The following is an 11,321-nucleotide window of genomic DNA, read 5'->3' on the forward strand; positions in this document are numbered from 1 at the left end:
ATATAATTTATCACATTTCTCACAAAAGAAGAAATGAGCATACGATCATCCCAATAGATGTCAAAGAGACATTTAATAATATTCAACATAAATTCCTAAAACACTGTTGTCACTTAAGGCAAGTGTAGATTCCTTTAGTGTGTAAAAGACTAGCTGTCTCAAAGTCACAGCCGGCATCTACTCATTGGTATCACAATGTGAAATTCCTGTTAGTGTTAAGATGAAAAGGAAGTGCCCACTCTTAATACTATTATTTAATATTATTTTACAATGGTCAGTCCAAGGCACTAAGAAGGGGGAAAAAGTAGATGTGATTAAATTATTATAATTGTGTTTATGAAAAAAACAATAAAATCTACTGGCAAAATAGGCTATTATGAGTTTAGGAAGATGATCATTTATAAAATACATTTATTTATAAAATAAATATACAAATATCAATATCCAGAAACAATCTGTGAAAAATGTAATGTTAAAAAAAGGATTTAATCTAAAGAAACTATACCTCTAATGAAGACAAGTGATTTTGTTGAGAAACTAGATATAATAATTTTCTGTGATTACAAAAACCCCTAAAAATTAGAAGTTGTCAGTTTTCTTCAGATGAATTTATAAACTTAATGGGATTTTAATCAAAATCTCATTTTTTTCCAGTGGGGGGGAGGGGAACATAACAATTAAACTAATATAAATTTAATGCGATTTTAATCAAAATCTCATTTTCTTTTCGGTGGGGGAGAAAATAACAAACTAAATTCACTTGGAAAAAGAATCCCACTGTCAAGGAAAGAAGAATTGAACGTTAATAGCCATGAAGAGTTTCCACTTCCACGTATTAAACCATATTATTAAATATTACAATAATAACAATAAGTTATTGGCTCCAGGAAGGTGAAACATTTATTAATGGAGAAGACTATACATTGAAAAAATGTACGCAAATTAACAACTAAAAAGGTTACATCTAGGGGCTTCCCTAGTGGCGCAGTGGTTAAGAATCTACCTGCCAATGCAGGGGACACGGGTTGGAGGCCTGGTCCGGAAAGATCCCACATGCCACAGAGCAACTAAGCCCATGCACCACAACTACTGAGCCTGTGCTCTAAAGCCCATGAGCCACAACTACTGAAGCCCATGCTCCTAGGGCCCGTGCTCTGCAACAAGAGAAGCCACTGCAATGAGAAGCCCATGCACCGCAACGAAGAGTAGCCCCCACTCTCCACAATTAGAGAAAGCCCGCAGGCAGCAATGAAGACCCAACGCAGCCAAAAATAAATAAATAAATAAATTTTTTAAAAATAAAAAGGCTACATCTAATAAATTGTAATTTCAGTTTGATCTCTTACTGAGATTATACATGAAAATTAAATTTGCATGGATGAAAGGGTTAAATTACAGATAAAAAAGAAACCATGAAAGAAATAGGAGTAAATATGGATGGATCATTGGGTGTGGAGCCTGTAATCATGACAGTAAACCAAGATTCCATAAAATAAAACATTAATCAACCTGATCTCATCTGTTTCACAAAATAAGGCAACATGACCTTTATATAAAAAGTACTGTTATAAATGAATAGAAAAATTGACAAGAGTCCTGAATAGTCAATTCATAAAAGCAGAAATGTAAAAATCAAAACACATACTTAAAATGTTCAACCTCAAAAATAATCAAAGGAATGAAATAATAAAGAACAAGGAGATATTTTTCTGAATTATTATTATTATTATTTAATTATAATACTTAACCAAGATCTCAAGTGAGAGGGAACAACTTATACATTGCTGATGGAGGAGAAATCTAGTGCAACATTTTTGATGAACAATTTGGCATTGTGCACAAAGGTTCTTAAAACTTTCACTTCTTTTAATTCTATTTCAGGAACTGTTCCAAAAGAACATTAGGAGATAGACTTGACAATTTATATTCAAGGCTGTTCTCAGGGCACTATTTATAGTAGGAAAAAAATACCCTAATGTTCAGTGATAGGAAATGGGTTTTAGTGAATTGTGAGATGTGCTTAATATACAGCTATTAAAATTCATGATTCTGTATCACATTTAAATATATATAAAGATATATATATATATTTAAACAAGTTATTAAGTGAAAAAGCATGTATATGCATATGCAAAAAACTTACAGATTACAATGCCAAAAGTTAACAATGTTGAATTTCTGAGTGGTAACAGTCCTCGCAGTTTTATTCTTTTCTTTATAGTTTTTTTTTCACATTTTCTATAATAAATACATATTACTTTAAAAAGTATAAAAGTTTTTGTTTGAAAATAATGCAAAACAAGTAGAAATAAAGACTTGTTTATAAACCATTGAAGACAATTTCTCAATTTTCAACATTCACTTTTTTTTGCAATGATATTTCCTTTATGAAAATGTGCTTTTGTTTGTTTTTTCAGTCAAGTCTGGCAGTTTTTTTCTCCTTGGGAATGGTTATAAAGCCACGAGGAAATGTGCCTTTATAATAGAAAGGAAATGAACATTAATTGTGCTACTTACCCACTGTTTGGAAATTAAGTGCAACCATTTGGCAGCCTGCATTCCAGAAGAGCTGGGGCATGTAGTTGGATGAATCCACACGTGTTCCTTTTGGATATATCCTGCTAAGCTGCATTTTGTTATATCTGGACCATCATGTTAAGTAGTGAATACAATTATAAAAAGAATTAGCCAATAATATTAGCTGAGAAGCTGCCTCCCATCTTTCTCCATTGGGGAAATAAATTAAAGATTGATGATCTCACTGGGCTGGTGGGTGAAATAGGTAAAAAGCTTTCTGAACAAACTGAATAAATGTGCTTTTATAATAGAAATGTAGCATCACCTTTGCAGAGCCCTGTGGGTAAAAACTAATGAGGTGCAAAGATGGTTGAGTCAATGTGATTTTGTGGAGATTATGAAGGACTGGCTTAGCAATTAAGGACACATGAGGAAGTCCAAGCATAGCAAGTCACGTGACAGGTTGATATTGTGCTTGGCAGAAGCAGATATCATGAACTGTACGGCTATTTTTGAAATGCTCTCTGCTCATTTTCTTAACCTTCTCAGGGAATGCTATTGGCCAAGACTGTGGTACTCTTTATGATTGATAACAAGGTAAATATAGCACAGAAGGTTTTGACCTTGTCTCATATTTTTGTTCCTACCATCATCAGTTTTCCATCCTGAGAACCTTTTAGTTATTGAAGGATGCTATGTCTTTAAAACACAACTGACTATTTCTATTACCAAGTTTGGTAGAGGTTAGCTCAGGTTCTGAGCTCGGCAGGGGAGTTAGGCCAAATAGAGTTTGAAACTTAAATTCTGGAACTTGTTAGCTGTATGATTCAGGACAAGTTATTTCCCTTTTCTGTGCTTCAGTTTCCTCATCTATAAAAGATGTGAATTCCTACATTATACGGCTATTGTAAGGAGTAAATAAGACATATAACAAAAGGTCTATCACATAGTTAGTACTTGATGAATACTAATGATCATGATATACTGTCACTTTGCTTATGGAGTTTACACTTGTTTCCTCTATTGTTGATGAGTTTTAAAGGTGACTTTTTTATTATAGGACTTTCATGAAATTGGGTTGTTTGGGACATTTAATATTTGCTTTATGAAAAAATTTTAAAGATCTGTGTCATTTCATTTTGATTCAGGGATAAAGTTAAAAATTTTTGGTTGTCAGGAGTATCAAATAAAGCCATTATTAGTAATTTATATTATCATCATCATCCCAACTATTTTTCAACTGGACATCTATTACATGTAAGGATGTGAGACACCAAAAACATGTCTATATTATATACATATAATATATACACTTTATACCTATCATATTTTACATATGCATAAAGCATACACACACATTTTACATATGTTGTCCATAACCCAACAGCAAGCCATAAAGCTGTTATCATCATTTCTGTTTTACAGGTGAGAAAACTCAGAAGGATTATGCAAATTACCAAGGGATAAAGAGGTTGGTGTTCTGAAGGTATCCTGGAAATCTGGGCTTCCTCTACTCCAAGGCCAGTTCTCTTTTCCACATGCCAGACTATCCCATTCACCATTACATATGAAACCTGAAACTATTTATTGCCCAGGTGACAGACTTAAGCCATCTCACGCACCTTTCTCCTTTATTAAAGACAAAAAATTAAACAAATAGCACGACTTCACTCTTGCCGATTCAGCAGCTGTCCGTCAAATCAAGGATACTCTACAAATTCCACTGGAGACTTTGTAAGTTGCTCAAGTCCTTTGGTTTCCACAAAGGAAGACATTTCGAAGCTTCTGTTTCTTTCTGAGTTAACAACAACAAAAAGTGAGAAATAAAATTCAATAATATAAATGATAGCATATAAAATGTAGGCAAATGTTCTGGGAAGTTGATGGCAAAGAATCCTCAAATAACTTTTATATTTAATGTTGTTTTCAGTGGACTATTTACCTGTAACAAAAGTCAAGTCTTAGTTTTGTCTCTTCTAATATTTGCTACCTGGGTCAGGTGTTGGGCAAGTTAGGGACCTGGTGGCGTTAGGGTGGGAAAATGAATTTTAGACTTGGAGAGTGTGGCCAGGAAAGCTGTTTTGTCAAAAGAGCAGGGGCCCTGTGGGAATCTGTTGCTCTAAATCCATTCAGATTGCTTTCTGGAAGCCATCACTGAGAATTAACAATACAGACCGTGTGTACATTCCTGCTAGATGCTGACTCTCTTTTATACCCACACTGTCATTGCCTCACGTTTGTAGAGACCCTTTAGAAACTACTAATTTGACATAAGAATTTTGTTATTTTAAAGCAGAAGGATCCTTGGACATTTTTCAGTCTGATGGCCTCATTTTCAGATTAGATGACAGAGGCTGTAGAGGTGAATGTACTAGAGGGCTCAATATTCTTGGACACAGAGAAACATCTTGAAAGTGAAAGCTAAGCTTCTAATTAGAGTGAGAGAAACCAAACAAAGTTATCTTAGTTTAGAAAGACTAAGAGTCAAACAGCTTCTCTGTCCTCTTCCCAACTAGAAGGAAATCACACTGTTACATACAGACTAAGATGTGTTATCTGGAGCTTGGTGATTTAAATTGAGTTACCTTGAAGCATCTTTCCTCTTTGATGCCCACTTTCCATAATTAAAGCCTCATTCTTCTTCCTAGTCATTCCCAGATTTCTCCTTTATCCACCTCGTCACCTTCCCCAATTTAATTGACTCTAAAGGAAACCTTTACTTCTCTTATTTTGGTCCATCAAAATTCTACTTTCATATGACTATCTTAAGCGTGACTGCTAATTAAAATTAAGTCAATTTAATAGGTTCTTTGTGAAATATGTGCAGTGTTCTTTTGAAAAAAGTGAGAAAATGATATAAAACACAGGGAGAAAAGTACTTGTTTGTAAATCTTTGGCTGGTGATATTGTCACCAGGTTCTTAAGGACCTAAATGTATCAGCCCCTTCTCAGTTTAGCTACTTGTCTGGGAGCTTTTGACTCATGAATTAGGAAAACTCGTTTTACAGCCAAAGGAAGTTATAGTAATATAAAAATAACTACTTTATAGTATGCTTCACATTGAACAGCTTGTAGTAAGAAGCACCAGTAATTACAACATCAAACAAACTGTTGAAATCTTTATGTATAAATCTTATTGGAAGTTAAATTCTTTGTTGTAGAGATCTAGATACCATATGTTATTTAAGTTAAGACTCTTTGGGCAAAATTATACAATTATACATAAGTGTGTTAATGTAGAGGCTTAGAGTTTGGTATATTTATAAAACTCTCCTTTATAAGAGGCTGCTGTGTTTAAGAAAAAAAATCAGCTTTTAAGAGCATATGCTTATAAAAGTAGCTAAACTGTCCTATTACATTACTATTAACCTAATAGTATTTTACAGTTCATGCAAACACAAAGGGCAATTTGATAAAAGGGCTCCTTTCTCTAGTATGAGGAGAGATAATGTACATATATAATTTGCATGCAGTAAGGATGGGTAGTTGGATGAGTGGAAAACACCAAGTAATGTGCAGTTAATGATATATTCTCCTAAATATATAAAACATAGGCTGAACAAATGGAATGTGGATGAACTGGTTGATTTGGTTTTATTTCTATTCAATATTGAGACTGATCAAGTCTCTGATTGCTTCCTTTTGAGGGGATGGTTAAATAGTTTATTTCAACACTGTCATTTATATAATTGATGGAATGCCCATGTGGTCACAAACGAAAAATAATGTAAAATACTCAGTCAGCTGTACTCTGGTCTAATATCTTTTAGATAACCACGTATGGCCTGTAGCTCTATTAAGAAGTTTGGGAAAACATAACATGGAATACTTTCTCATATGGTTATATATATATATATATATGTAATATACTTACATATAGTTATATATATTTATTTAGATATATAAAAAACAGATAGTAAATTCACACATATACTCAAGACTTCATAGAATAGTTCTAATAAGGGTCGCATTTTTTGGTCTAATAACCTTGTGTTTAAAATATACTTATCAAGAAAAAAAAATATATATATATACTTATCATATGCTACATTAGGGGTTTTTCTCCAGGGAAAACTTACTTTTTGAAATTTCGAATGACTCGAACTTGACTGGCTGAATATAGTTCACCAGATTAGACATCTCTTCTGTGGCCATGGCCTCGCTCCCAGCAGTCCCCTGGAAGCAGGAGTAAAAATAACGTTCCCAGAGTCAGCATTATCTTTTCCCAGGGCAATGATCAAATGACCCAAGAGAGCAGAAGATTATCACGCCTCTTCTGAAAACGGTTATCGCCAACAGAAAATGGATTACGGGAGAAAGGAAAAGCAACACCTCACGTTACACAGTGCGGGATGGGAGGAGGGAGGTTTAGGGGCAGCTCCCGGGGCACTCTGGGACCAGCGGTATCAGCACCACCTGAGAGCTTGTGAGAGATGCAGCCTCTCAGCCCCCTGAGCGCAGGCCTCCTGAACCAGAATCTGCATTTTACTGAGGTGATTCAAATGCACAGCAAAGTTTAAGAAGCCCTGAGCTGTGTCTCATCTGCCAAAGCAGGGAGTCCACAGGTGATGTCTGAAGTTACATATCAAGAATTCACTGTACAACATGAAAGTGAGTATGTAGGTGACCACTGGCTGAATCACGAACTGTTATAAAAAAAGGTTGCTGGTGGAAGTGGGTGGGGATGGGTAAACGTATATGGCTTTTTTTTTACAAACTTTCCTCTGTCCCTCCCTTTCTGGCTCCTGGGCACCTATTAGGCAAGCAGCCCAAAACAGTGTAGGTCAGTAGCTCAGGGTCTAGAGCCAGACTGTCTAATTTTAAATCCCAAGCCCACCACTTAGAAACTGTGCATTCTTGGGCAAGTCACTTAACTGTTCTGTGCCTCAGCTTGCTCACCTGTAAAATTATGATAAAATCAGTCCCAACAGCATATAGGGTTTTTGTGATTATTAAATGAATTAATTTATGTGAAAGCTCAGAACGGTATCTGGCACATAGTAAAACCTGGTGTTACTTTAGCTACTGTTATGTATTACATACCACTTTGATAAAGTATTTAATAAAGAAGAAAGCCAATATTGCAGTATTCGTGTGGACAGACCTCTGTAGGCTGATCTAATATTTTCTCCCATTTTTAGAAGAGAAAATACATGGAGACATGGTTTCTTTTGAAAACTTCTGTAGCAATATTATGGTTAAATGTGAATTGGGAAATATTCATTTGCAAATGGCCATCCAGGTAGTAAGACAGTTTTAAAATGATCAAAAATCACTGACAAAAAGTTTACACAATTGAAATAATTCTGGAAAAACTACTCTGTAACAGTTTTCCTTCTGGATATTGAGTTGAAATTTAGTGGGGAAACATAATTAATCAAAAATTTAGACTCTATTAAAGGAAATAATTATAAGAGGAAGAACATTATGTGAGAACAGCTTATTATTTGTTATTTATCTGTATTAACTAAAATGTAAAGATACAAATACTGAGACAGATACTTTCCAATATATTTGAAAGCAGATCCAGTTTAAACTTTTTGAACAAGACTAAAACAAAGTTTTAAAATTCCAATTGACCTATCCTTGATTTGTTTCTGGATTCTGTGCAATGAATATTTCTGAGCTGATGAAGTTATTTGGGAAGCTTGAGCTTCTGTCAGTAGATAACTGCTAGTGGTGTTAAAATTACAATGGGGAATTCCCTGGCAGTCCAGTGGTTAGGACTCTGCACTTCCACTGCCGGAGACCTGGGTTCAATCCCTGGTGGGGGAACTAAGACCCCATAAGCCAAAAAAGGGTCAAAATTATAACAACGAAATTAATGTCATGTTTATAAACATTTCTCCAAACCTCATGTCTTCTCTGGATTCTGGACCATTGACAATCCATTTAATTGCCTCAAAAATTGAAGCGGGCAGTTGGAGGTCACAAATTTTTTTTTTTTTTGCGGTACGCGGGTCTCTTACTGTTGTGGCCTCTCCTGTTGCGGAGCACGGGCTCCGGACGCGCAAGCTCAGCGGCCATGGCTCACGGGCCTAGCCGCTCCGCAGCATGTGGGATCTTCCCGGACCGGGGCACGAACCCCTATCCCCTGCATTGGCAGGCGGACTCTCAACCACTGCGCCACCAGGGAAGCCCGAGGCCACAAATTTTGAATTCATTCTCAACATACCACATTTGATGGAAGGCAGCCTCAGCAACACTGTTCCTTATAGAGAATTTTGCTTAATGCAATGCTTGTTCCTCTAGCGACCAGTTTGCATCTTCAGTTTTCAAACTCTTTTCACCACTAGATGGCAGAAAGCGACCAGGAACTACAATCCAGAGGGAGCAGTCTGGACGGGCAAGTTAGCTGAAAGCTTCTGTGACCAGAAGTCAAGCCCTAGAAACCTACCTCATCCATCGAGGACTTTTTACAGTCATCCTCATCGTCATCATCGTCACTCTCCGTATCAGCTTCTCCTGTCAAATTTTAATAACAGATCATGAAGTAAATAAGCATTTACAGGTTCGAAGCACATGTGACATGTGCATTACCCAAAACTTCCTTGGAAGTTGGCCTTTCACCGTTCTGAAGTTATTCTTTTGGTTTTTTAAATTTTATTAATTATACAGAATTATACTGACATTTTGAATATGGATTTAGTTTTCTAAATTTGATTTGTGAATACCATTTGAAATTTCCAAGCTCTATAAAAGATGCTTGTCTTTACATTTTTATTTATATGTTTTACAAAACATATGGCATCTTATACAGTTAGCTCTCTGGTGCACATATCCTATTTTGATGTATACATTCTATTTTAGTGTCTCCATGACCCTAAAACAGATAAACTATCACTTTACCACCTTTCCCTCTTCTTCCTGGTCCTGACTCTTCTGTGTGATGCTTGGCCAGAGCTCAGTGACCTTGTAGCTATTTTTCCAAGGCCAGAGAGGACATCACAGAAGTCGAGGTAGAGGACAAGAGCTGGGACAGGAATGGAGGCTATAGTAGCACACTTGATTCTACAAAACTGTAAGGTACCACCTGTATCCTGTGATTTGCCTGCAGGCTTAGTTGATGGAGGCATTATTGTCTAAACAATGCACATATCTTTAAAAATGGAGATATTCTGTTTAAGACGGCAGGATAAAATGGGTGAACTCTTAACATAATTATGCATGTAAATCTACCTTGGTCAGTTATAATGCAGCTTCACATGTAGTCAATATACAGTCATTTCAATAGATTGTTTTTCTCTCCAAAGTTTAGGTGGATGATTCCACCAGCTTAAATAGTCACATTGGTATGAGGCATTACATTCTTCCCAGCTCTGGGATTCAGTCAGACCCAGTAATATCACTTATGTAAAAAGATTTTCAAGTATAAAGTAAAGAAAGCATACTTTTAAATTTTTTGATTTGACTTTTGTCAGGGTCCATACAATGCAATAGGATAATAAGTCCAGAAGATGGCAATATTAGTTCAACAATGAGGCAACTAACACGGGCCAGTACCTCCCCTCCCTGCCTTCTATAAATTAGCTGCCCTGCGCAATCTCTATCAATGACACTGCCCACAGCACTACCTCCAAGAAGCTTATAAATGTTTTCATTTGGCTGACAAAGTTCAATCGATTACTAATGATAGCAGTTAGCATTAGGGAAGTAACCGTCAGAGGGAAAAGATGTCTGGGACCAACATGGCTTATTATTTTCAGCTTGTTTATTAAAGAAAGCCACATACAACTGTTTTATGACGTTAATTAATATTGTGTTAGTTAATAAGGGGAATCAATTCCACTTTGAAAAGAAAACATAGCTTATCCTATTAGAGACATTCTTTTAGGAGGTTGACACAAAACTTTTTAGAGTCAAATTTGTTGCCTCAAGTTTTTGTAACTATTTATCATTTTTTTTAATTAGAGAAGGGGTTCTTTTTATTGAGTAATTTAAGAAGTTTGGCAGGACAGTTCTTCATGTTCCATTAACAACACACCAGAATTTCAAGTAATCAGGCCATCCTCTAGTTTATGTGGGAAGGAAAGAATTTGTTATTCTTTGCTCTATGAGCAGGGACCTGATTTCTCCCTTATAAGTGTCTGGAGGAATCTTGTTGAAAAATTCTTTAAGACAAGTGTACAGGCAAACGACTGGATCTCTTGGGGGAAGATCTGGCCAACAGGCGCCATGATAAGTAGATTAGCTTTGATATAAGAAACATGTTTTTCAAGTTATTTGAGTTTCCAATACTGAAAACATCTACAAACCAAATGGTAAATTAGCAGTGCTGTTTATTCAGGGCCCTACCTACATATTTAAATGTCCAAAAATTTCCATCGAAATAAATGAAAATTGCACAACAGAGTATGGGGCTAGCTTAGGAAATCTACCAAATTAGTAACAGATTGCTGCTCTTTCTCTGAACTAAGCAATAATATTCACTGCCTGTTAAAAATTGTTATTTGTGTTATGCATCCGGTTAATAAGAGGGAAGAGAACTGGGGAAGGCAGATGGTAAAACGACAAGCTCCCACATGCAAAGGAAGATACAATTTACTCGCTAACACTCAAGAGATAGAATCGTGCTGAGAAATAGGTGGCCTGTTAGTGACTTTTCGTTCCAAAACTTCAAAAAGAACATTCTCACTGAGAACAAAAGTTATTTTTGAGAAAAGAATCAGAATTGTGTAATAACGTTTGAAACACACATTTTAAAACTACCAAAAAAAAAAAAAATCTTTCAAGGAATCACATAACGTCTGTGGACAAGGATGTTAATCTAAACAATAAAAGTAATTCCCTGGTGATGCAGTGGT

The 11,321-nt window shown here is 35.8% G+C and overlaps 1 protein-coding gene across 1 annotated transcript in view; it reads right to left on the reverse strand.

Annotated features, from left to right (window-relative positions):
• Positions 1-11,321, reverse strand: part of PLCB1 (phospholipase C beta 1) — a 680,716-nt gene that overhangs the window by 122,271 nt on the left and 547,124 nt on the right. The window contains exons 15-18 of the mRNA XM_024764260.1: positions 8,915-8,982; positions 6,597-6,693; positions 4,228-4,312; positions 2,518-2,642 (exon numbers count right to left, since the gene is read on the reverse strand). Of these exons, the coding sequence (XP_024620028.1) occupies positions 2,518-2,642; positions 4,228-4,312; positions 6,597-6,693; positions 8,915-8,982 (375 nt within the window). The remainder of the gene's footprint in view (positions 1-2,517; positions 2,643-4,227; positions 4,313-6,596; positions 6,694-8,914; positions 8,983-11,321) is intronic.

This window comes from Neophocaena asiaeorientalis, unplaced genomic scaffold, assembly GCF_003031525.2.
Source record: "Neophocaena asiaeorientalis asiaeorientalis breed wild unplaced genomic scaffold, Neophocaena_asiaeorientalis_V1.1 scaffold400, whole genome shotgun sequence".
Lineage (NCBI taxonomy): Eukaryota > Metazoa > Chordata > Mammalia > Artiodactyla > Phocoenidae > Neophocaena > Neophocaena asiaeorientalis.